The sequence below is a fragment of the Stylophora pistillata genome, chromosome 8 (assembly GCF_964205215.1).
Source record: "Stylophora pistillata chromosome 8, jaStyPist1.2, whole genome shotgun sequence".
Lineage (NCBI taxonomy): Eukaryota > Metazoa > Cnidaria > Anthozoa > Scleractinia > Pocilloporidae > Stylophora > Stylophora pistillata.
The window spans coordinates 31,490,283-31,516,597 of NC_142526.1; the positions used below are offsets into that span (position 1 = coordinate 31,490,283).

The 26,315-nt window shown below is 38.4% G+C and overlaps 3 protein-coding genes and 2 long non-coding RNA genes across 6 annotated transcripts; 2 read left to right on the plus strand and 3 right to left on the minus strand.

Moving 5' to 3' along the window:
* Positions 1-608: 608 nt before the first annotated feature.
* LOC111341688 (uncharacterized) lies at positions 609-6,652 on the minus strand. The gene is made up of 7 exons (XM_022948669.2): positions 6,413-6,652; positions 5,539-5,622; positions 4,647-4,717; positions 4,375-4,467; positions 3,179-3,273; positions 2,111-2,216; positions 609-1,586 (listed from the first exon to the last, which is right to left on the minus strand). The coding sequence occupies exons 1-7, from the start codon at positions 6,546-6,548 to the stop codon at positions 1,395-1,397; spliced, it is 777 nt and encodes a 258-aa protein (XP_022804404.1). The 5' UTR covers positions 6,549-6,652; the 3' UTR covers positions 609-1,394.
* Positions 6,653-9,929: 3,277 nt separating this feature from the next.
* Positions 9,930-17,319, plus strand: LOC111341703 (glycine receptor subunit alpha-2). 2 transcript variants are annotated; one of them, XM_022948686.2, is made up of 9 exons: positions 9,930-10,180; positions 10,522-10,664; positions 12,676-12,767; positions 13,152-13,219; positions 13,968-14,203; positions 14,375-14,457; positions 14,686-14,820; positions 15,544-15,881; positions 16,353-17,319. In XM_022948686.2, the coding sequence occupies exons 2-9, from the start codon at positions 10,558-10,560 to the stop codon at positions 16,659-16,661; spliced, it is 1,368 nt and encodes a 455-aa protein (XP_022804421.1). In that variant the 5' UTR covers positions 9,930-10,180; positions 10,522-10,557; the 3' UTR covers positions 16,662-17,319. The 2 variants fall into 2 exon arrangements, with proteins under 2 accessions (XP_022804421.1, XP_022804422.1); XM_022948687.2 differs by lacking the exon at positions 9,930-10,180 and adding an exon at positions 10,316-10,360.
* Positions 17,320-21,466: 4,147 nt separating this feature from the next.
* Positions 21,467-22,984, minus strand: LOC148725848 (uncharacterized). Its single transcript, XR_015990833.1, has 2 exons — positions 22,343-22,984; positions 21,467-21,909 (listed from the first exon to the last, which is right to left on the minus strand). It is a non-coding gene; the product is annotated as an uncharacterized LOC148725848 (long non-coding RNA).
* Positions 22,985-23,433: 449 nt separating this feature from the next.
* Positions 23,434-25,339, plus strand: LOC148725849 (uncharacterized). The gene is made up of 2 exons (XR_015990834.1): positions 23,434-23,604; positions 24,685-25,339. It is a non-coding gene; the product is annotated as an uncharacterized LOC148725849 (long non-coding RNA).
* On the minus strand, positions 23,599-24,691 carry LOC148725850 (histamine H2 receptor-like). The gene has a single exon (XM_088730805.1). It carries the CDS (start codon positions 24,594-24,596, stop codon positions 23,649-23,651), a length of 948 nt encoding a protein of 315 aa, XP_088586931.1. The 5' UTR covers positions 24,597-24,691; the 3' UTR covers positions 23,599-23,648.
* Positions 25,340-26,315: the final 976 nt, after the last annotated feature.

Genomic DNA, 26,315 nt, shown 5'->3' on the forward strand with positions numbered 1-26,315 from the left:
TTATCAGTAAGCAAAAGAGTTACAACTCTTCATCAAGTACATTGTCTTTGGACGCATCTTTCAGCCGTTTCTCTGAAAATTATGATTCTTCTGAGTAAAATTAGCATTATGGTCAAAATATTTGCTCTCTCCGTCAGAGTTCGTGCTGCGCATAAAAAAATTTATGTTAACCTTGGCAGGCCTTGTTTTTTTTTAGTATTGATTCTGATTGGTTGAGAAAGTAGCGCGAGATTCTTGGCCAATCACATCACAAAATAAAGCAAAACCGAAGAAATTACAACAGCCAATCACAGCAAGGGAAATATCATCAAGAGCCAATGGCAACTCGAAGTAAAAACAAGTTGACCAGCTGAAGAGCGGGAAAACGCGGATGACCAAGTCGCTCAGTTTTCTCTTAGACTGACAAAGTGCCCATTTCAAAATCAACCTCTGAAAGAAACGTACAGCCAGAGTGCCGTTTGTAAGGGTTGATTTTCGCGGATAAACAATCAAGTGCAGATCTAGAGGTGGGGTGCAAGGAATGCAACCCCCCCCCCTCTCCCCCCTAAGATGGCCTGCAACTTCGAGTAGATTCAGTTGTACAGTTGTATGATAAAATTAGAACCTGCTGAAAAAAAAACTGTGGTTTATTGGTGTCAAAGCAAAACATGAGAAGAGGTTGAAAAATTTGTTAAACGCTGTAGAAATGGTAGTGCAGTACTGATGTTTCGGTCATTAGCTCTTCTATTCGCTGTAGAAATCGTAGTGCAGTACTCAGTGATGTTTCGGTCATTAGCTCTTCTCTTCGCAGTAGAAATGGTAGTGCAGTAACTATTTTTTCGAGTTTATTGTGTGGTTTATTGGTGTCAAAGTACAACACGAGACGAAGTTGAAAAATTCGTTAAACGCTATAGAAATGGTAGTGCAGTACTGATGTTTCGGACATTAGCTCTTCTATTCGTCAGAGCAGACGTCAGTTACGTCCCTCACCCCTTTGTGGTACTTCTCCTCCTAAGAAGGGGATTTCAAGGTTTATGAAGTACCATTTGATCTCGTTACAAGTACGGTTAGATCACTCAAAGCATTGGAACAAGTACTTTGAGTATTTCAGTTCATCGGCAACTTTTGATTTGAAGTATCCAATACTGAGCTTTTCAATCCTCATGTGCAAGCTTTGCACATGTTTGCGCTTGCGGTTTCAGTCAAACCATTGTTTTCCCTTGTCTCTGGAGATTATATGATCTATCCAAGGTATGCAAATATTCAAATTGACTTTCTACAACTTCTGGCATTGTTAATTTCACCGCAACAAGTTTTTCATTACTGGTTAGAGCTTAAAATTTGTCATCTGTAACGCGGGCATCATGTGTGAGGCCATATGGAATGGCCACTTCTCCTTGTGACGTCAAAAGGTCTCATTGGGCTCCATCAACTGGTAAATTTGGCACAGGACGAACCTCTGCGCACGCAGGTTTAATTTCTTTAACTTTCCTTGACGACGAGCTGTCTGGTGCACGAATTACACTTAAAATAGTCGCCCAGACGAGGCTAACAGCGAGGCAGAAGTTCAGCTGATGTGCCACTGGAATAAGTTTAAAATTTACAACCTGAATGAGGAGGAAAATATGTTACAAGAAAGGTCAATGGCAAGAAACATATGATGAGAAAGACAGACATTATGATTTTCTAACAGCGTCAAACTGGCATTTCTTTAGATCGATTGCTTTTTGAGGCGGGAAGGGACCAAGGGACTATTTCAATCTGTATAAAGGTTCTAAACATTTGGCTCAACTGAGTCCGAAGTAACGCGAAAAGGAATGAAAACCTCAAGGAAACAGAGGTTGGCAGGCATTTTATCATTAAAATGCAAGGAAACTATTTCAATCTACTCATTCAATTCACGCATTTCATTTTCTTTTATAACCAGTACTCTTTCTTGATTACACGAACGTAATCTCGGATGGTACTGGTTTTTCTTCACTTCGCACCAGCTGTGTTCTTCCCTCTCAACCGATAAGAATAGCCAGACACTCCTGTTTTTCTTTCTTTTTTTTTTTGTCTTTTTTTTTTGGGGGGGGGGTCGAGTTTGTTCTTACGACCGACGACAATTTTAGTTGAACATCCTACGAACCATAACTATAGGCCAGATCATCCAGCAAGCCTTGAGTGTTGGCCAATAGAGTTCCTTTAGCCTCTCTACTGTTTCATTGTAATTGAGGCCTTCCATTGCTCCCATACTGTAAGATAATTGTACAAAAAAGGCTTCTTTTAACTTGGTAATTTTACCACCGTGGTAATACATATTTTAAACGTCTTAAGACGTTCTTGACACCTTCAAATAGTTCATAATTATATCATCCCTTTTGACGAGGCGTACATATAAACAGTAGCCTCCATTTGGCGCGAAAAGAAGCACGGATATTTGTCCACGGACATTCTGTCTCAAGAAGCGAACAGTTTTCCGAGAGCGAAACCAGGCGCGTAGCGTCCTCTACGCATATACGCCCGTGCGTACTTGAAGTGACCAGAAAAATTTGAAAACAATGTTGTGTTTGCACCAAGTTTGCTCAAAATAAGGGCAAGACGCTTTGCTCTTTGCTTGTATTCACACTACTATTTCAAACAAGAAATAAAGAACGCAGTATTTTTCGATCAGTTTACTTAGGTTTCTAGATCATATGTAATTGTGCGTACTTGAAAAAATGACCACGCTACGCGCCTGGAAACTCGAGGTATATAAGTGCGAGCTTCGAGGAACTGATTATAAATAAACATATATCAACATATTTTCGTGCTAAAATGGAGGCTTCTGTGTTTATCATCCTTTAAATATTTTGCAAAGCGCAGAACAAAGTTAAGAACAGCTGCATGAGAAGTTCACTTTTCAGTGTTCTGAGGCACGATTTTATGAAAAAGAACAAAACATGTCCCTTCTTCTGCAACAACCACAAAATGCTCTCTCGTCTTAAACTCATTATTAAAAGAGGACTTATCGTAATGGACGTAAGGTTTGAAAATTGGAGAATAATACTTGGATTATATCCCCGGATATTCCCAAGTTCCAAGTTTTAGCTGGGGAAATTTTAGTCGCGTGATGTGTTTAGATCAATTGCGTGCAAACAAATATATTTCATAAATTGTTACACTAAATTAGTAATGTAGCACAACTCTCTTTGTGAGGATAGGCTGACGTACTAACCTCACATGATACACAATAGTTATGGCTGGAGCCCAGTATCCAAACTGATCAAAGAACATTTTCACAAAAGGAACAAGGGAAGCTCTTGCAGCTATCTAAATTAAAGGAATAAGAGCAAGCTAATTCCACAGACTGGAAATTGATAACCAGCTGACCTTCCAAGGATCCTTTTAACAAAATCTTACCATTCAGTCAATAATGTAGTCAGCAAAATAAACTGTATAATTTATGCCAATTAATCAATTGATTCATCAATTCAGTTAATTGTTATTCCTGCTAGACTTACTGTGATCAGTTCATTCTGAAAGATCAACAGATTAGCCAAAGATTTTAGTTAGGAACATTGGACATGTTCAGGAGTGTTGATTACAAATACAGATCCCATTGGACCACAAATAAAGCTCCAGAATGGGAGTCTGGACTGTTGCTATTCATCTCTTCCATCCTATCCACTTGTATAGTTCATGCCGAGTGTTAAGTTCACAGTCTAACTTTTAAACCATTATGTATGCAGGAAAAGAATAGTTTTGGTTGGGAAGGGAGAGGACAGGACAGGATAAGGGCTCTCACCTCAAATATTATAATCATGCAAGAGTGGTTCTATTGAATGGACAGTGTATTTGAATGTTTGAAGTGAAATCAATAAATAGGTAAATGTGAAGTCTGTACTTGAGCCAAGTAGCTCATCCAGCCAAAGTTTACTCCAGTTTCCTTCACACAAAGAGACTGGGAGTATTACTACTCCTCCCTGGATGCCAGTCTATCACAAGGTAGTACCACCCAGCATTTAATCAAGCTTCCCTGACAATCACTGGTATCGATTTACACTCCTGGATGGAGAGAGGCAGTGTGACAGTAAAGTGTTTTACTCATGAACAGAATGCATTGACCAAGCTAGGTCTTGAAGCTAACCCTCTCAACCCTGAGTCCAGTGTACTATCGAGGCTGTTGTAGTTCGCAGAAAAACTATGAGGCGTAGTTGGAGAATAAATACACACTTTAATCACGTACACGAGCCGATGTAGAAAGAAGCAACAAATTGTGTTATGAATTCCGCTTATATACCAGGGGGCCTGGGAACTAATAAGCGACTGCAGACTGGAAACTGAGGCAATACTACGACAAAGGCCACCTAGTCTCACACAAAATTAATATTTTAATCGCTTGGTTAAGTTCTAGGTAAATTAACTTCCTACCTTTTCTACCACCAACCATTCCAAAAAGTTGAAATGCACATGAGCAAGAGGAGCCATTATAACTGAACCATAAAGGACAGCTCTTAAAAGGCGCTGCAAAAAAATGATCAATTGAAAGTAATTCAAAGTAAGAATTTGAAGCAAGTATGCCTAAATTTCAGAGTTCTTGACAAAAGCTGCAATAAAAAAATAAATTGCAATGGCATGAAGCCAACTAAGTTAAATTTTACATTCAAGACTTGAATTGGTAGAAGGCGACATGTCACGTGTACCTTATCACTGACACTATTTTCATTGTTGGCCATGGTTCTTTGGGCAATGTAGTCTCCCACGCCATATAGCACTGCAGAAATAACAAGAAAGATAAACTTCATTCCTTTAAATGATATTGATGCATGTTTAGTTTTTATTGGGGGTTGCATGTTACCTACCTTTCTATTATATCGGGAAGTGGATAGACATTCTAGTCTACACAGATAAAGATGAAAAACCACAGGCCCCATCTCCTGCATCTTCTCTTAGCAGGGGATGTTAAAGAATCCACACACTTATCACAAAGAGCAGGAAACATAGCTCCCAGTGCTGGGGCAGATCCAGGATTTAGTCAAGGGGGGTTTGGAGGGGGGTTCGGAGAATTGTTCCCCTTCTGAGGGGTCCATGATTTTGAAAATTAGGTCTTCGGAAACTTGAATTCCAGCATTCTGAGGAAAAATTTATCCGAACCACCCGAACCACCCCTGGATCTGCCCCAGCAGTGTTGTGGACAGGCTTGATTACTGAAATTGGGGGCATCTGTTAAACTTACATCACAAAGAATGATAAACTACTGCAAGCAGCCTGTAAGTCCCCTGCAAAACATTGTAATGCACATTTGATCATATCCCAATGTTATTTTGTGCAATATAAATATTAAATTGATGTCCATAATGTTCGCTTACTAAAAGATATTCTATATACAAGGCTAAAAGATTAGGAAAAAAATTATTAAAATGTTTACACCAAACGTTTTTGGCCGTTTGCCGTCAAATTATTATTAAATTATTACCTATTGGTGGATCAGGAATCCTGAAATTTTACTTGGACATATTTCTGTGAGGCAAGCCTATTTTGGAAGGCCATGTATGATGCCGAACTGACGTGAACCTAATTCTAACTTCCTCTTACCTCCTGAAGTAATGCACTTTGTTCTTATGGGATACTTGTCAAGCATCTCATTATACCATGTAAATGGATTTCGTCTTCCTAAAACTGTAAGATAGATGAGAAGTTTGACAATTGCCTCCGGATATCTACGCTGGTACACAATTCCCTTAGTTCCAAGTTTTCAAGTCCACGGTCCAATCCAGATTGTAAGGAAAGATATCACTGAAGTAAACGCCCCCCTACAGATGTCTCTTATGTCTACAAGAACATACTCCAGTGTGAGGACAAAAGAAATAGTAATGATTCCTTTGAGAAATTAACTGCATTTTTGTTTGATTTTTTTTTTCTTTTGTGTGCCATAATATGCCTATAATTTTTTGCATAGATGTGAACTGATTCATGAGTTCTAAACGCAAGAAAGTCATCTAACTTGCTGGTGAAAAAGAAAGGGTAAAACAGCTAACCAGTTTTGAAAATAAAGGCACTTTCTCCCTTCCTTAATTTCCTGTCATGCGTTTTTAATTTGATTAAATCTGCATGCTGCACACAGCAATCAACTATAAAGGTAAAATCAAACTTCGGAGGACTCAACGGTAGAAGTCAATAGCATAAAGTTGTTTGCTTAGTTATCTCAAATATTAAACCCTTGCGATAAACGAGAGTTTAAATTTTCAACTATGCCTCGTCAGGGAAACGAATAATCGAGTTTTATTCATGCACTCACCGAAGTCGATATTACGCCACACAACGTAAAAATTTCCTCCCCTGCGCAAAGTTCATAACAAACCAAAATCTTCCTTATGTTAGAAAGAATTTCATTTTCTCTTTTTCATCCTACACGTCTAATATTTAACCATATGATCAAATATTCAGTAAGTAATGTATTGGAAGATACCTTTCGCTCCAGCCGAGCTCTTCCATGGACGATTGCAATATTTTCCAATTCCACATCGTGTGTGGTTTACCCAAATAGCTCGTGCACTTCCTGGTCTGTTGACATACTTACTTAAGACTATACTGCGTAAAGCCATAAAATATAGCGTTAAAAAGACGAAATAACAACATTTAAAACTCAATAAAACAATTCATATACTCGTTACTCCATGGTGTGCGTTATGCAATCATCATCTGTTCTTCAAAATAGTTATATCTCTGTTACATGACATCAAAAATCGCTGTGCTCCTCTCAATATTTCTGAACTTTTTACTCACTCTGAACAGGTTCATTCCTACTCTACTCGTTTCTCAGTAGCTGGAAGCTTTTATATAAAACAGGCGAGAACAAATCATCAGTTGTTTTCCTTTTCTAGAGTTGGTGCGAAAATATGGAATGGCATCCCCCCTGAAATTCGTAAGCTAAAGAAAGCACCTTTTAAACGTGAGCTAACTCACTTGCTTTTGAAAATTCTTGAAATTGAGGAGATGAATGTTGACTTGCGCTACCTTGACCTTTCTAGCTTATATTTGTATTTCAACTGATTAGCTTTCTCTTTGACCTGTTAAAAACTCCCTTGTGTGACTGGCTCAGTTAAAACCTTTAACATGATTTTACTACTATTATTTATTATTTATTTTTATTTGCTCATTTATTTATTTATTTCATTGTTGCGTGTGTGTGTGCGTGCGTGTGTGTGTGTGTGTGTGAGCCTATACAGTGTCTGTTTAGGTAGCCCGCCTAGAATAGCTTTGCTAACTGCGGGCTACAAAAGCCTTTATTTCTTTCATTTTAAAAAAAAATAAAGTCAATGTTGTTGTTGTTGTTGTTGTTGTTATACATAATGAGAAGCTATAACCTTGGCATGGACTTCAAGGCAACGGAAACGGGAGATGCATCTAAATACATATCATCATGTAAACGATTCGAATAGATGGTTTGAGGTTTAAAGTGAGTGAATGAGTGAAGCGAGTTCTCACATTTTAACCACAGGATTTGGTAGTCTCTCGCACGTTAAAAAAAAAAAAAAAAAAGAAAAGAAAAAAAAGTCTAAAGAGTTTGTCCACCATGCAACCTGCCGATTGTGTCCTTAGAGAGGAGTCTCCTTTTTATCTGAGTGACGTCACTGAGATAATCTGATGTTGAGACTTCGCATACTTAAGTATAAGAGCGAAAGGATGTTGACATGCCCGCAGAATAATTCGTCTATCATGACACTTCCCACCTCAAATCACCTCAAATACTCCGTTAAGAATGTTTGATTTTCAGTGTGCGTGGAACAAACCAAGAATCTCAAATCTTGCACAACATTTCAAAAGCAGGGCACGAAAACTTCGGTAATGAGATGCAAACTTTAGTTTTGGTGTCTTTTTCGAAGCTATAGAGTTTTCATATGTCTTGCTCCCTACCTGGTTTCGAGAGCACATGGTTTAATTTTTTTTTTTTAATACTATTTTTTTCCTCCATTTTTTTAACTTTTAGCTATAGAGTTTTCATATGTCTTGCTTCTCACCTGGTTTCGAGAGCACATGGTTTAATTTTTTTTTTTAACATTATTTATTTCTCCATTTTTTTTTTATTTTTTTATTTCTAGCGTTGGTTTTCCTTGAGTCAACATAGTCTTTGGTTATGTTCGTCGCATTTTTTTTTTTTTTTTTTTTGGTATCTTCCACTAATCAAGACGAGGAAACGCATTATGTATAATGTAATGCTGATCATTTAGCGAGCGATAAAGGCTTAATATATGCGACGCGTGAATTTTACTGAAAAGCGAGGTAAAGTGATATTAATAAAGTTTTCACTTTTAAATTCGTGATGCGTGAAATACTATTTGCAATACACGCAAAGCATGAATTTTTGTACAATTCGTTCGTGAAACGAAATTGGATTCCCCCTCCCTCCCTCTTTGCTGCCCTCAATTACGAGTAACATGGAAAACTATTCGTTTAGTAACATTCCTCTGGCTTTTCAGTTTCTGTTCTCAGAACTACTAAATCAGGGAAACTGCGAAACACTGCTGACCATGATTTACCAGTCAGACCATCAAGTGCACACCTTTCTGCTGTTTTCATGATCAACTTTGAAAAGTAAACAAGTCTGAAATAATTATTTTTATTCACAGACCGTGAGTTCTTATAAACCCGTTGATAAAAGTTCAACGACTTTTGATTCTATTCATACTTTTAAGATATTTTTGGTATTTTCTTAGGGAAGCAAACCGTTAATTTGGGATCAACTTTGATGGCACTTTGCAAAACCGATGCAAAATAGGTTCTCCAATAATGTGTCAGAAATATCTAAGTTAAACAATTCACAATGTAGATTTACGAACCGCTTACTTGACATTAATTAACACCTACAAAACAATTCATTTTACCCTTAATTCATTGAAGTACAGCTGCCTACCCACCTGCTTTTAACTCTTATCAATTTTTCTAAACTTTAACAAATGGACAACAACAGACAAAATTTTGTTCTAGAATGCCACACAATTTACAACTGAAAAAGCAATTGCTATAAATCTGTATTCTATTTGCCTAAATTTTGATTGGTGAGTCTTGTATTTAATCAATTAACTATTTCAAAAATTGTCACTGATTCATAGAAGAAATGTTACGCTTCTGATAGGCTTTGTTAGGTCTTCTTTTGAAAACATGGACCTGTTATTTTCCACTTCTAATATTTTTAGATCCCAGCGAACTTATAAGCGCCACTAACGTCAAACCAATAACCGCAGATTAGCTTTCATTGAACTAAAGAAATTAAAATTTCACAACTGAAAAATTTTTTAGCTTAACTGTAGTCAGTTTTTTGGCATATATTTGTCTCTCTGACCATAGAAAATACTCCGAAAACTTATTTCTCCATTCAGGTAAATTCTTATTTCCTAAACTAAAACAGCATTCGCTCGCGGTGTTGTTAATTTTATTCGCACATGCAATATCTATGAAAAATTAACGAATGAAATTTTTTTTTCTCCAGAAAATATAACGTGTCGCAGTCACAACTAAGGATTACTTTTTAGACCCGACGCCTACCCTTAGAATGTAATAACGACATTAACACGAAAATCAAAGCATAAACTGGCTCGATTTATTTTTTGCAACACACAGCGTAACCAGTGGGTTTTAAAAATGGTATTCAGCCAAATCTTTCTACGAGCCGGCCGAAGCTGTAGTTTATTTAATGTCGCGCTGAGTCCAATTTTCGAACAAATTGCTTTTACATAAATAACAGACAGCTAAACTTCAAAGCGAGTTTGTCTGAGCGCAAAAACAATTTGGTCGTCCTCTTTGAAGTCCTAACAGGAACTCTTCGTTCTTATTATTCGTTGATGAAGTCAATGAATATTGTTTATTTACATTCAATTGCTGCGAGGCATAACTGGAGGCGCGAGTTCGGTTCGCAGTAGGATATTAGCGGTTTCTTAGCATTAATAAATAATAGGTTCCTTTTATGTACCAACTTCCCGCAAAAGATGCAATATAATTTCTTTTAAGACAGGTCTGCTGTTGTCAAAAAATTATTTACCAAATATTTCGCCATGTCGTGCTCGAATGCGATGAAGGGATTTAGCAAGGGTTTATAAGAAGCGGATTCCTTTCTGAAGCCCGTTATTCAGTTCACATTCTTAATATTATCAGCATGGTTATCTGTTGCGACATAACAACTAGGACCCCCATTTTCCTTTGACCCTGGTGTATTTGCAAGAGCTGCTGAAGGAGACAAGTAAGGGACATTTTTGTCTAACATCTAGATCAGACAATTGACAATTCTCTATCTTTGTCTAGAAAGTTAATACGTCGATCTGCGAAACTGTGGGCTGGGTTTAAGAGTCATTTTGTAATAAACAATTGCTTCCAATGCATTGCTGCGAAAATCTTGAGGTGTATAACGACAAGAGTCAAGGTACTGTGTGCAAAACGGATACTTGATCGACGTGTTCTAAAACGAGTATTTGGAAAATTGCCATAAAAGTTTAGCCTTTGGAGAGCTCATGAGTAGATAAATATAGTGCGTATTCCACTTTATTGTTATCTGTAGCCCTCTCCTTTTAATTCGTTCCTTAGGTAATCAAGTACAGTCCAGAAATCCTTAACCGGAGAATGCGCTTTGACTCAGCGTTGCATTTAAAATTTGGAAGAAAAATCCCTGCTGGTGTAATTTTGATCTGTTTCTGCCTGGTTAGTTTGCTGCGGCTTGCAGTGGGAGGGTACGTATGGATAATTGTGTCGATAACAATCTGATTTCTGACTGCTCTCTACAACATGATCCTAATCTACAGAATAATTTCATCACATATTCGTGTTGAGAGCTTAAATCCGAATCGTAACGCGTGCTCCTTCAATGATTGGTCCTCATGTGTGGAAAAGAGGACGGCCCACTTTAGCTAGCTAATCGCCACTAACGAGAACATTAAAATAATCTGTAGTAAGTTTCCTTTTCCTTGCCCTTTCCTCCACCTTCTTGTTTTTAGTCCTTTGATTCATGTGTTCCATACCGGCGAAATTGTTTCATACCGCAATTTTTCGCAAACCAGTCAAAAAGATATTTCAATGTATTTTTAAACTAGCATACGAAATAAGCGAGTTAAGCCGCAAGCATTTTCACCATTCGGGCACTAATGAAGCTGACTAATCAGTCCAGATGGGTGCAAATTAAGAACATGCACCTAAACTAAAACGCAGCGTCTAAACCCTTGGTAGCCTGGCGCGCTCTTAAATGGAATAAATGCTCGGCAGATCAGCTCGGAAATGTTTTTCCAAAAGTCGAAAACCTATAGCAGTTTCACGGTTTGCACAAGCCCAAGTCGCTTGACATTTCTAAACAATATCTGTTACTCTTAAGAAATGTTCAGGAGGAATTCTGTGAAAATGTTCCGACCGCCGGGTATTTAGTCTATTAAGAATGTGCCCAGCTGCCGTGTATTGGGAAAAATTAGGAAATAAAAATAGTTTACAGTTTAGAGAGTCAAACAATGCAAAAGTCCAAAGCTGTTTTCTACAGCGCAGGCCACCAACGAGTTTGTAGCTCCCCTCTTATACGTAGTTTTCACAATTAACGAAAAGCTAAAAAAAAGAGAATTTTTCTTTCCAGTATTCTTATCATAGACGGACCAACTTACGTGTTTGCAGTTGAATATCGCTCTAAATAATAATTTATTTTTTTCGTATATACGAGGTGAAATATAGAATATGAAGAAATTTTTGAAGAATAAACTTATGAGCAAAAATGTTTTAACTTATCTCGATTTGGACGGGTAGTTGTTTCTGATATTTGTAAAGCATTCTCTAACTTAATTAATAAACTTTAAATCGATGGCCTCACAAATTATTGAAAGATGGTCCACTAAAAACAATGACCCTACGCTCCAATTCTGCTCTACTAAACCTCACGTGTGAAAACATTACGATTATAGACTTTTCACATTTAAAGTCTTAAAGGCTTTGACAAAATAAAATTCAATTGTCAGTTCATTGCGAATAACCGTATTCCCTTGACGTGTAATAGTGCGGTTTTGTGGTTTTATTGAGGTTTAAGAGGGGGGATAAAGAGTTTATTAGCACCACCTGTTCGTTTCAGATAAAACGAATTGATTTAATTTGTTCCTCTTGTTAAAAAAAAATTGTTGTTTGCAGATGTCTTATATTTTCATAGGCTCGTGTGAAATCGAAGGGGTAGAGCAAGACTGAACAGATTGTATCCAGTTGGGGGAGGGGGATGGGGGATGGAGAATTGGGAATAGGGGCATGAGGGAACGGGGGATAAGGGGATAAGGGGCAGCTTCTTTACCTATCACCTGCTTACAAAGACGTTTTCGACTAGCTCAGAAAATCGTTCCTTATGGCCGAAATAAGAGACACAAAGAGGGTGGTAAAGTGAGTCTTACTCACGAGTAAAGACTGGGAAAGCCGCTTCCTGTCGGTTGCTCATCGTAAGGGCGTTACTCCCGTATATTCTAGAGTTGGTGAAATGAAGTGCATGGCCACACATGAGCGTCATGGTGGGGTTGTTGGTGTAGAGGCTATCTGCACTCAGTACACCGGGTTTCTTTTCTCTATGTAAATAAATGTAAATATAGTTTATATCTGACCACTTGCAGCCCAGAGGCTGAATAACAGATGCAGTGTAAGGTTGAGAACAGACGTCAGCATATAATCTCCTTTCTATAGTAGTGGTGATTATGATGATTAAGGCTTTTTGTTGTTGGTGTGCTTGTTTAGATGCCAGAAAAGTTGCAATAGAAGTGCTGAGGATCTTCTTCTTTGGATAAAAAATAAAGACTATGATGGATCTGTGAGGCCGAATGTGACTGGTAAGTAACATATCTGAGTAAATCTCATGAAACATAATAACGCAAAAATAAGTTGTGCCATTTTTCTCAAAAGCCCCGTTTTGTGAATGACCAAGGCATTAAAAAAAAAAAAAAAACACCCGAGATTTAACGATTAGGAGGGGGGCCAACAGTGAGAAAGAACAGAACTAATGTATTTCTTTTCAATTTGGCTTTCTATGGTAATTATTTTAATGCTTTATCAGTCTGAATATAGACTTGGGTAGTGACAAAGAGAGCATTATATATACAAAGCGAAAAGTCGTCAAGTGACAACGTAACGCATGGCATGCTGAATTGACATTGCTTTGACTAGGCTACTGATCGGTATATCTTACTCAGTTTCCTTCTTCCTTTTCCTTTCAGGAGGTCCAGTTGTGATCGATATTGAGACATACATTTCAAGTGTGAGTTCTATCGATGAAAGAGATATGGTAAGCAAATTCTCAGAGAACTAAATCTTAAAACGCCTTTTCCCTTTCATTGTTCTAATCTTGAGCCAAAAATACCCAAAAGTCAAGTTAGCGAGATTAGATTAGATTCAACTTATGTCAGTGATTCCGTTATGCACAGGGCCCGCGGAGCGGATTTTCAAGTGGGGGGGGGGGGGGGGGCTAATGCGAACGCGTTTGCATGAGCCAACTAGGGGGTCCGGGGACATGCTCCCCCCGGGAAAATTTGAAATTAAAGTCTTCTGAAATGGCTAGAAATGGATCTAAAACCGCCAAAAGTGAAGTTAATTTTTCATTCTTATAAAACAACGAGTAACAAACTGGCCTTCACGTTTGACCAAATTTAAATGAATAGACTAACTTCTAAGTTAAAAAAAATAGTGATTTAATCAGCCAAAAAAGCGTGGGAGGGGGGCTAAGGCCCCCCCAGCCCCACCCCCTGCGCGGTCCCTGATACAATTCACAACCAGACGAGTGTCGACGAGCCAAAAGAAATCAAAACCATGATCGAATGAATGTACACCTTCAGTTAGGATCAAATGGCAGCCAGCAGACCAAATCACTTTATACAACTTTGAAACTCTTTGAAACTCTACGGTGGCCAATTTACATTATGAACTCAGTTTATAAAACCAAAATGACCTTGTTTCTCCCACCGACGCAGCACTACAACTTCTTTGGAAACTTAACCTCCTTCATTTACTTTGTACAACTTTTCCTCCCTTCCTAGGAGTTTTCACTGGACATGTTCTTTCGACAGCGCTGGAAAGATTCCCGTCTCATTTATCAGCCGCATCCAGACAAGGGACCAGATCAAAGAGTTATTCTAAGCCCCGAATTAACCAAATACGTCTGGCAGCCCGACGTATATTTCAGGAATAGTAAGGACGCTCGCTTTCACATGGTACCCACACAAAATGTGTTGTTTGGCATCAACCCAGATGGCAGTATTCTGCTAAGTGCAAGGTCAGTAATTAATAAACGTAAAAACAGTATTGTGGCAACTCACTCTCAGAACAGTCTCATCCATGGCAAACTTGTGTTTCTTTTATGTTTTGTTCGTTTACTCGCTGTTTCAAAAAATAAAAGTGAAAAAATTACTAAACAGTAGTGGCATTTTTTGTTATCTATTAACAGAATTACCACCGTGCTGGCATGTCAAATGAATTTTCGCAAATTTCCAATGGATCGTCAAACCTGTCATTTCTACGTTGGTTCTTGTAAGTACTTATTAGTGGGAAAATTATAGGCCTAAATTATGCGCAAGCTTATAGCCAGGCAATCATGCAGTCGGTGATTGTTGCGTTCCCAAAAATAGCCAACGCAGCGTGAAGGGCAAACATCTTTTCCGTTTTCTAAGGGGGGACGAAAAGCATTTTTGTGTTTCGTAGCCCTGATCATCAGGACATAACAATCATGGACATTATTTTGTTTCTTACTCTTACAAGACTCACAGACAGAAGAAAACGTCTTAGTGAGATGGAGAAACGGCCAAGGAGTAATTGTTCCCGAAGAGCTCGAGATCCCTCAATATGACCTCACTAGCGTGGTAAGCAAGGATCGCAAAGGAGCGTACAACACAGGTTTGAGACCACTAAATGACATTTTACCTTTTTGCTTTGATTGGCAACGGAGTTGGTGCGTTTTAATATACACTCTTAGAGGACTTTTATTCTCCTTATTTCATGACTGACCTTTTCGAAATAAAATATCAATTTTGAATGTGCAGTTATGTACATGCTGCGCAAAAAGATTTTAGCATTTCTCATTTTGGTACGCTTTGGTGTGATTACTACGTTCATGAATGTATCCAGCCTAGGCTTTTATAGTAATCATGCCAAACCAGCTCTTGTATTAATTAACTGGTGACTTGATCTTTTTCATTTCCAAAATTTTCTGCAAATTGTATGAACATGTTGGTAGATGATTATCCTCTTTTGACAGGTGCCAGTGGAGTAGTTTTTACACAGACTCACACCTTGGCTAGTTTCCGAATTCATTAATTCAATCTGTCTCCGAATCAGTGTTCAGTGGTTAGAAGATAACTGTGTTTTGTTATTTCTTACGAGGCGGTCCTGGGTTCAAGCACTTTACTTTGCTACTCACTCGATTTGGTTTGGTGGTTGTCCCGTGTTCAACTCCTTGGCTTGGCTACACTTTGTATATAGCCAGCTTGACTGCCTCTAGCCAGTTGGGGTTTTTTAAAAAACTACGTTTATTCACAATGTTTCAATTTTTTTTGGCCCCGAAAATCCCTATTCAGGAAGTGGTCAGCTAAGTATATTAACATTTCTCTTTCTGTCTAGGAGTTTTCTCAGAGCCAGAGGCAACATTTGTCTTCAAGAGACGTTTGATGTTTTATGTTTATGGGTTTTATCTGCCTGTAACTTTAGTTGTACTTCTCAGTTGGATCTCATTCTGGATTGATCCTGAGTCTACACCTGCCCGTGTTTCTCTCGGAGTCATCACCATTCTAGCCATGGGCAACTTTCTTCATGGTGGAGGTGCGACTCCAAATGTTTCGTACGCAACTGCTCTTGATGTCTACGTTATTACAAGTTTTGTGTTCGTTTTTGCAAGCCTGATGGAGTATGCTGCAGTGCACTGCGCATTGATCAAATACCAGCAATCAGATATCAATGAGGTATTGATATTTGTGTTTTCGAGATAGAAAAACACGTATACGCAAACAGCGATCACGTTTTTACTATCTACCTTTCAGCGTTTTGCGCAATAATGGCAAATTTTTGCATTTTTGTTTGAGTTTATGATATTTTTCTGTAATATATTGAATCTATCAAAAGTTCTAAGGAGTTGAAAGCGAGATCAGAGGCAAAGTCAGTGCCGTCCTCGTTTTCCTAAGCATTTCCCTAAATATTCTTATATGGAGTAATACACTTTGCTCATTTGTTCTAAATTTAGAACGAATTATTTGCATACATGAGAAAGAAATACTTAAATCAGTCATAAATTGCTCTTAATACAGGCAACACTGTAAGAAGGTAGAATGAAAAAAAGCAATTTTGTCAACAGACCATTCCTAACTTCATCCAACAATAATGTTATTTTGAATAAATCAATTCAATCTTCCTCTTCTCCTTTTTTTTATTTTTAGCCGTGTAAGTTAGTCAAATTTGGCGATTCAGTAAAATCTCAAGACTCTGAAGAAGGAATGGTCAATGGCAGCTTTTCCAGCTCAAGCACTGTACAACTTCCTGTTACGTTAAAGAATGATGAAGAGGAGGGACACTCCCTAAGGCGCAAGTCTATCATACAAGGAGCCAAATTGTACTATATCCATTTCAATTACAAATCGCTGGAAAGCTATTCAAGGGTTGCCTTTCCTCTGCTTTTTGCAATATTTAATATTATCTACTGGTTTACTTACTGTGGATCAAAGGTCAGTGATCAGGGAATCTGTTGATGGTTCTTCAAGGAAATATCATCTAGAATCTTGGACGAATCGTAGAGCTGACTTCAGGAAGTTCCTTTGGTGCAAATCGGGACAGTTTTATTATCATCAGAGAATCTACCAATGGTTCTTTACGCAAATATCATCTAGAAGCTTGGACGAATCGTAGAGCAGACTTCAGAAAGTTCTTTTGGTTAAGTCGGGAACAGTTATCACATATAACTAGAGCACGTGTCATAGTGAAAGCAAAAGGTTCCCATCGCAAAGTGATACAATCTTGAAATGAAAGGTGCTGGAACAGTTGGAAATATATCATATGTATATATATTTCTATATATAGTCGTTAGTGGAACTCTCAGGCCAACAAAGGTGCACCGCGCCAGGAGAATCAATAAAGATTCGCAGTGCAAAGCTCACAGCAAACACGAACGTAGAAAGTTTAAAAATTGCGAGGATGGACAACTTCTGACGTCAAAAATATAACAAATTTTAATAAAAAACGTTTCGGTCCGAGACCTTCTTCAGTTATTTACAACTTTTGAAATAAAAAAAGAGAGCATTAAATAAGATCGAAGTGCTAATGATTACGTAATTACAGATAACGACTAATGAACTAATGCTAATAAAAAGATAACAGAAAACCTAATCACAAAGAAAGCAATGGACAAAATACAAGAAACAAACCCTAAAAACTAAGAGATAAGAATACTAAATATGTTAAAATGAGTGGCGTAACCAATTGCAAAGAAGCAATTCGGCAAGCTAAAAAAGGGGAGCCCCACTTTTAACTACAACTGTAAACCGTAACAAAATCCCAAAACAAGGCCTTTGGAGCCCAAAAGGGCAAATTAGCAACAACGGTCGTGATTTTTATGATCGAGACTCCGCCAGAATAAATAGATACATAAAAACTCAGTCAAAATAGCTAGCGCTTATGACAAATAGTTCAAAATGATTCAACGTGGCCAAACAACTCGGAAAGGACTAAGCCCTCTCTTATCTTGAAGTGAGGGTCAGAGTGAGGGTCAAAGCTAGATTTTTGCACCCATGATTTGAAAAATTCGGCTCAAGCCACCGGTTCCTAATTCTGTTAATATCATTCTCTCTTATAGTATACCTTTTTTCGGAAATTTTGTTTCAGTATAATCGGTATGCTAATGCTCAAGAACACTTTAAATTAATGGTTAAAGGTTCCCATCGGCCAATTTTCAAACTTAAAACGGATCCTGTGAGAGTAAAGATTAATCTTTTAATTGCCACGCGTTGATTGTTCAAGGGTAGTTAGGGTTTTCGGAAAATCGCTCTGGAAAAATTACTTCCACACTAAAAATGCCTGAATTTGGTGTATTTTCAAATTCAAAAGGATATAATACTTCTACTTCGTAAAAATCGTCCATTTTAGGTGCAAATTGTGGATAAATCTTTAATCTTCAAAAAGTCGTGTGAAAACACTTTCAAAACTCAGACAGTGAGTTTTACGAAGCCTAGTTAGCCAATTTTGGCCCATTCAGGCTTCTCTAATTACGGGCTTCTCAAGGCGAGGTAACTTTACTGAACAAGATACAAAAACTACAAAATAGGGCAGCCCGTGTTTTGACTTATTCAAACGGTATGACGGTGATGCTGGTTACTTATTTGAACTCCCGGGATGGAAAAACCTTGCTTCCCAGCAGCAACTACAAAGAGCCACAATGGTCTATAAGTCTCTGCACGGCTTCTAAGCTCCAGACTATTTACATTCTAAATTTGAAAGGCGAGAAACTGCATATAACCTAAAAGACTTTGAGAATAAGCTTAATTTTCCATCGCCGCGCACAAACTATTATAAGAATAGCTTTAGCTATAGTGGCACCACCCTTTGGAACAGTCTTCCTCGTGATATAAGACAAGCAGAGTTCCTTGGGTTATTTAAGCGTTTAATTAAAGAAGTACGTTGTGGCGCGGCATTCGTGGAAAGCAGCTTTAGTCAGGTTTAGTTCTTAAGTATAGTTTTCATAATAGTATATTATCCATTTGATACTGTTATATATTTTAAATTTTTTACCACTTATAATTGATGAAATGTCCGTGGATAAATAAAGATTATCTATCTATCTATCTATCTATCTATCTAGGTCGCCTTCAAATTTGGTTATGAATAATTCATGATGTCCACCCATTCTGCCCCATGATGAGAGGTCAAAGGAAGTAACGATCATAAATTGCAATCAAAGTTTCAATTGAAGGCAACCGTTTATGCATTAGTGTGTATTACAAACCTACAGACTCGCATAATTACTTGTTATATTCGTCTTTGCATCCATCTCACGTTAAGAATTCCATTCCTTTTTCTCAGTTTCTAAGACTTTGTCGTTTATGTAGTGATGACTCTGATTTCCACCACAAATCAGTGTCAATGTGCCAGTTTTTCGATAAACGTGGTTACCCTGCTTCTGTCGTTCAAGCGGGTTACCACCGCGCCCAACTTATTGATCGACAATCAGCACTACAAACGTCGCATAAGGTAGATTCCGACCGCATTCCATTCACTCTCATGTTTCACCCTCACAACCACTCAGTTAAATCCATCATTCTTAAAAACTTTAAATTACTTCAAAACGATCCAGAGACAAGCACTATCTTTTCGCAGCCTCCGCTCATTTCATTCAAACGCGACAAAAACATAGGCAATTTTTTGGTCAGAAGTTCTTTTCAGACTAATGACCAACCAGGCACTTTTAAATGCGCTCGTGCACGATGCAAAACGTGTCCTTTCATTCACAACACTGATAAAATATCGGGACCTAAACGATCCATTAAGATCACCGAGCACTTCACGTGCACCTCCGCCTTATTGCAAAAAGATATACATCGGCGAAACAGGCAGAAGACTAGGTGACCGATTCCGAGAACACCTTCGAGACGTGGAAAGGAATGACAAGGACACATCGAAACGAGTCGCTAGACATTTTAATTTACCTAATCATTCTAAGCAACATATGGCAATCTGCAGTAAATGGCTTGAACCCGGGGGTAACATGTGAAGGTGTAGTCTGATCGTCCGGGTGAGTGTAGTCCTGAGAAGGACTGTCATCGGTGGTAGTGACTGACGCTTCGACAACCTGTGCGGAAGTCATAATCAGAGTCAAGTGAATGATTGTTGACAGTAGAATGTTCTTATTCCAGTTCGTGTAAAATGATCGGTTGGTTTTGCCGTGATGTTATTGGCTGTAAGACTCAAGTGACGTAAGTCGGTCGTGATTGGTCTGTTTCGATCTGTCGGTAAATTTAGGTCGTTCTTTTTCGGTCGTTTGTGATGTTTATGTCGTGAATGAGTCGTTTGTATGGGGTGGGTAGTTGTTGACATCTGTTTAGGGGAGTCTGTTCTAAGTTAGTAAACCAGCTTTCCAGAGTCAGTCGTTGAAAATAGTCAGTGCTGTAGGCTAGGCATTGCGCAGAGTCCCAGTCAATGTTGTGGTTGGTAAATCGATGGTGTTCAGCAATGTGATTGCTGACATCACCTTTTCTCGTCGCCCGTCTGTGTTCGGTCAGTCTTGTTGTGAAGTTTCTGCCAGTCTCACCGATGTAGGAGGCTTGGCAGTCGGAACAATTGATCTTATAAATCGTTCCCTGTCTGTTCCTCGATTCGTCTTTGTCTTTAACGTTGGTTAGTAACTGACGTAGTGTGGTGATGGGTTTGTGGGCGACGCGGATATTGAAGGGTAGTAAGATGTGCGAGATGTTTTCAGACATGCCTTTTATGTACGGTATGGTTGCTGTAGTCGTAGGGGTTGCGGTGTCGTTTGTTTCGGTAGTGGTAGTGGGTCGGTGAGTGTTTCGTCGGATGAAGTCGTTGTTGTAGTTGTTCTTCGTAAAAACACGGTGAAGGTATTTGTTCTTTACGGATAAGCTGTCTGTCGAGTCACATACTAGTTGTGCGCGTCGTGTTAGAGTTCTGATAGTTGTGGCTTTGTGTGATGTAGGGTTGTAGGATGACTCGTCTAGTAATCTGTCGGTGTGTGTCGGTTTCCTGTAAACTGTCGTTCGTAATGAGTTGTCGTTGTGGCTTACCAGGCAGTCTAGAAAAGGAAGTTTGCCATTGTCTTCGACTTCTCTGGTAAACTGTATGTCAGTGTTTTGTTCGTTAAGGTGGTTGTGGAATGCGTCAATTTCGTCGTGTCGAACGGCGGTGAATGTGTTGTCAACGTAACGTAACCAAAGCGGTATCGTTTGTCGGCAAGTCGAAAGGGCGGGTTGTGCAGGTGACTTAAATCAAACAAAGATTATTTATCTGAAGTCTACCGACGCACACTCGAAAAAGCTATTTGAAGCTGGTGTCGTACCTTTTTCTTAGTTTTTAACATTCACAAAAGTTTCGTTGTGACAGACAAAGGCTCTGAAACCAAATATTTCTTGAAGAAAATTACATGTTTTGCCACCGATCAATAGTTAATTGCTTTATGTTTTGATATTCCATGAGTTTCTCTCTATATATGTATGGCTAATATCACTTGTTTTATGTCTCAAGTTTTGAAACAGGTATATTTATTAAGGGAATTCACAGATATTTCAAGTTGGAGTTGTCTTGCTTTGAGAATCGTTCTTGTTTCACGCCCTATGACAAGTTGATGCAAGATTAGCACCGGTGGATTTCCAGTGAATTTATGATTTGCATCTAATCAAAAGTGTTTGAACAGTTATATTCAAATTTTTTTTAGTTTAAATAAGCAAGGATCTTTATCTTTCAATGATATTTTAAGGGAAGGGGATCCTCTCTTCGCATTGATCGAAGAAACCCTTCGTAAAGGAATAAACAATATTGATAGGTTAACGCTGAATTAGACGAAACCCGTTATTTTTTATTGTCTTCTTTGAGTAGGGTATATATGTTCCACCTCATTTTTTACTTATAAAATGGCGATACGTCAATAGGCGACAACAATCCTTGCAGCATCTTGAAAATTGAATTGCCTCCTCAAATTTAACAAAGAAATATCATAATCTAGCATACTACTGAAGTTGTATGAATATTATTTCTGAGATGGTTGATAATTAAATTATCAAAAATTCTGCTATACACTACAGTTTTATGTTGTGGCGACTTTAAAAGGGCAGAAAATCTTTAAACTAATCGTTTAACAGGACTCCGCAAGGCTGGAAGTCGCCAGCAGACGAGTAACGGATTCAGAGCTGAGTTTGAAAATACCACAGTGCCTGTCGCTTGACGAACCATATATCGGTGAACCAATCTTCCTCCTTGAAATAACTTCCAAAGTCATGGCTACAAGGTATGGCAAGTAACATAATAACAAAAGATAATGCACAAGACACATGTTTATGCAAGTTTTCATAAAGCGCGCCATATTGAATTGATATGTTATGTGTACTGCCTGTTCTTGCGTTTCGATTTCCCTTCTGTGGCGATCGACGGATAATTCGGAGGATCTTAATATGGATGACTGTAGACACATTAGGGAAAACTGTGATCAAAGTTATTTCCAGGAAGAAAAATGCTGGCGGATACCAGAGCCGTACAGTCGAAAAAAAAGGGTACTTAAAACCCAGCTCGAAAAAATGAGGTAAAAAATACGTGGGGTGGTAACGATGGTTCCATATCTCAGTGGATAATAAATCGCCAAAAGTCTATCCATGTTGGTAAACGTTACATGTGAAATCGAAACTCCACAAACTATATACGAAACGATATTATATACCTTTTCCAGCGTACTGTCTTCTCCTTTTGGATAACCATGAATTTTTAACAATTCCACGGCGACGAATAAGGGCTCCACGACGAAACCAACAGCAACATCAGACAGCGCGAGACCAAAGAGGAGCGAAATCGAGGGTAGCGTAAGGATGGCGTTCTCCAAACCGCTTCTAGCACCAAGCTATTTGCCAAGATCGATACTATCATCAGAATAGCGTTCGCAGTTAAATCGAGGACGATGAAGAGATGTGGAACGTTCTCATTCTCAACCGAGGTCAGCCCGGCTAAACGCCGGCGAAGATTGTTGTTTATCATGGTCATGTTTGCGATCCCTGAGTCATTTAAGGAAAAATTATCATTCATATTTTACCACGAAGATGAAATCCTCGATTTCCTCTGTCAATTCGAGGAGGTGGTTTAAAATGCTGATATGATTGTTTGTCTGGTCCTTGAGTTAGGCGTTGTATTGTTTTATAAACCCGAAAGCATATCAGTTAAATCAACAAATGTCGACGAGCGAGGAAACTGTCAGAAACTTTTATGGCACAGCTGCGAACATAGTGAGTTCTAGAAACGCTTTTAAAGCCTTTTTTGATACGCCCTTTGTCTCCCCTGCTCTAAAAAAGCCTATAATACAAAGCTATTGCAAGATAACGCGGCAACAATGAGACTAGACAAAATTTAGAAGCATTGTACTGTTATACTTGTGATCGAGATTAGCGTACATTTTGGAATATTATTACAGTTAAAATCTTGTAGTAGAGTTCGTGTTCAATATTGTGAGACTTTCAACCGAAAAAATGCATTATCTAAACGGTAGAGGCTAAAGCTGAGGAGAAAAACAATGAATCACGCTTCAAAATGTGCCTCTCTATGAACTTTACTAAGTCCTCCCTTTCCACTAAGCCCCCTTCCCCCACTCCCCAAGTTTGGAAGTTCTACAAAGTAGTACCCTCCTCTTTACTGGAGGGTTAGGCCTGTTAGAATTTATGAAGTATATCAAGCTGGAGATCATTTGAAAAACTTGCGGAGTCCCTCCCACTTAGTAAATAAATTTGCTATTATCTTAACGCTCAAGGCGCAGATGCGTTTTCGTCAGCTTTGCTTGTTCATAACGTTGGCTAAACAAAGTGAATTTGTTTATTGGAAGTCTATGAACGTAGGTGTGTGAAAAGCTGCTTCAATGTGGAATCATCATAGACATTTTTAATAATATTTATGAATTTCACCGTGAAAAACAAGGGATCCATGGCGTAACATTATAAAGTAAGTGACTTCTCTTTGGTACTAACCCTTATACGGTAAATATTTTAGTTTGGGAAAAAACATTTTCTTAATGAGATCATGACAGGTTCACGTATGGCAGGAAGTCGCCAACAGTAAAGAAACGGGTTCAGTGCCGAGTTAAGATACGCTGCTGTATTCGCCAGTTTCCAAAGGACCGGTGAGTTTATATCATTTTCTGAAACAATGCTGAGAATCCAAGCAATGAACAAGGGAAGATAACATAACAGTAAGAAGTAGTAAACAAAGAACGAATTTATGCAGCACTTTTTAAGGCGTGCCACGTTTAACTCGTTTGTCACATAAACTGCTTGTTCTTGAGCTTGGATTTCATTTCTGTGACGGAGGACGACTCGGTAGATTTTAATGTAGATTGTTGAACACGTACTTATAAACACTGCCATCGCAACTGCAACCGCGTAAGAAAATACAATCGTATTCCACAGCAACAGAGTCGCACAAAAGGTGCTTCCAACCCAACACAAAATAATAAGAGCATAAACACGTGGAATGGTAACGATGGTGTCGTATCTTAGAGGAAACTGAATCGCTAAGTATCTATCCAAGCTTGTGAGTGTTACATTTGCAAATGAAACCCCGCAAAGCACAAACGCAATGATGAAAAACGTTGTTTCAAGTCGGCAATCACCTTTTGGATATCCATACATTTTTAACAACTCTACAGCGATGAACAAAGGTTCCACAATTGAACCAACGGCAATATCAGAGAGTGCGAGACCACAAAGAAGCAAAATTGAAGGGTAACGTAACGAGGGCGTTTTCCACACCGCGGTTATCACCACACTGTTTCCAAAGATCGATAATATCATTAGAATGGTGTTCACTGTGGAGTTTAAAACGATGAAGAGCCGTGGAACGTTTGCATTTTCGAATGCAGTGTAGCGATGGCACAATCCGTCCGTGAACGTCACGTTCGCAATGCGAGAACAGTTCAAGCAAGACCTTTCACTCATTATCAACGGTGCTTCACAAAATGTTAAAATGGTCGATGGAAAAAGACATTTTATACTGACGATATATCTTTTTGGTTTTGTATTTCAGCAAACCTTCCTTTTTGTCCCGAAAAACGGGAAGGCGTAATCTTTGTTAAAAGACTCGACGACCATCGACGCCGTTTACCATGATTATTCAACAGCAAATCAGATTGAGTTCTTGTAGAGATGTGCAAACCCAGTCGTTGATCATTTGACAGTGTGTCAAACCTCTGCGGCTTTACGACCAAATAATTGGATTCTTTGGCAGAATTTGCAATCACCTTACTATGCCGTATTTTTTTCACTGCACGAACCGCAGGCTTGATGCTTTAAGTTTTTGAGCACCTAAGAAATGAACTCAAACAAGTCGTCTTTTTGTCTCGACGTTTTCGGTAGTACGACTTCTAAGATTGCGTGTCTGATCGAAATTGTAACATCGAATTCTGAAACTGAAGTGTCTTGTGATCACAGTGCTTGAATCATCACCGGCTTGCCTTGGATGCCCTCATTACGTGGGAGGAGAAATATAGCTGCTTTTGACAGTTTTTTTTTTTTTTTTTTTATCAAAACTCAAAACAGCCCAACAAGTTTCAGGAACGACGTTTTAATTTCTTATTGGTCCAAAGCATCGATCATGCCAGACGTTTAAAGGCTTGAAAGAATGCTCATTCATGTAGTTAGTTTTGCCACATCTTAAAAAAATAAAAAATCTTTTTCTCTTCGTTTATGAGAAAAATTTCCTTGAATAATCAATTATTATGAATGCGATCAGTGATCTTCCGTCCATTCCCTCAATTTTATATCAGCTATCATTTACACTCAGTGAAAATTTCCCGTTTGAGAAGTCCCATCGTTGTGCGTTTTTTAAAACAATTTTCTCCATGAAAGATCAAAATGGAAAAAACAATTGTGAATCATTGATGAAAATTGTCTATTCTGTTCCCATGGAAACATTTCTCTCGTAGGCCTGGAGTTGTGGCTTTTACTGGTACAAACTACATGAAATCTATTCTGCTTTGAACATCTTCCACTTAAATACATCACATTAACTTAATGTCCCCGTTTTAATTCTTTGTAACCATTTGTTTCCTACAGTTCAGGGCGGTTTGGTGACCATTTGACTCTACAGCCACGAATCCTGCATCGAAAAATATTAATTTGAATTGTTTTTTTGCGGCATCTTTTGAAATTGACGTATTATCCTCAGTTCATATGGTTACGAGCCTATGGGCCGACTCATGCATTTTCGTTTCTATGTTTTGAAGCATTAGAAGCCCTCCGTAACAGAATGGAAAAAAAATTAGAAATGCTTCGTGTAAATGTCAGTGAGATCTCCCTCTGTTTGCAATCGGGACAGCTAAAATTGCGTCTGATAGAAATTCTGATTTGGCCTTTCTTGAAACCGAACAGTCATATGAAAACAGGAATTATAATTGGTTTCCCTCGGAAGCCTTCATTACGTGGTTGTATATAGCCTCAATAAAACTGTTTTAACAAAAGTTTTGCTTATTATGGTTTTGGACTGACTGTGTCTTGAATCTTTCTTTATGAAAGGAAGGAGAGTGTCTGTCACTTGCTGTGTCAGCGGCCAACGACTAGAAGTTGGGAACTTTCTTTTATGCTTTTTGCTTTATCGCAAACAATTCCTACCAATACTTTATCAGAGAAAAATTAAACCATCCATTATTTCGTGATTCA

Coding starts and splice junctions, on each gene's coding strand:
- LOC111341688 (XM_022948669.2), bottom strand. CDS start 6,548: ATGGCTTTACGCAGTATAGTCTTAAGTAAGTATGTCAACAGACCAGGA. Junction 5,623..6,412: donor GAGCTCGGCTGGAGCGAAAG/GTATCTTCCAAT, acceptor TCTATCTTACAG/TTTTAGGAAGACGAAATCCA. Junction 4,718..5,538: donor AAAGTGCATTACTTCAGGAG/GTAAGAGGAAGT, acceptor TTATTTCTGCAG/TGCTATATGGCGTGGGAGAC.
- LOC148725850 (XM_088730805.1), bottom strand. CDS start 24,596: ATGAGTGAAAGGTCTTGCTTGAACTGTTCTCGCATTGCGAACGTGACG.
- LOC111341703 (XM_022948686.2), top strand. CDS start 10,558: ATGCGCTTTGACTCAGCGTTGCATTTAAAATTTGGAAGAAAAATCCCT. Junction 12,768..13,151: donor TGTGAGGCCGAATGTGACTG/GTAAGTAACATA, acceptor TTTTCCTTTCAG/GAGGTCCAGTTGTGATCGAT. Junction 14,821..15,543: donor CAAAGGAGCGTACAACACAG/GTTTGAGACCAC, acceptor CTTTCTGTCTAG/GAGTTTTCTCAGAGCCAGAG.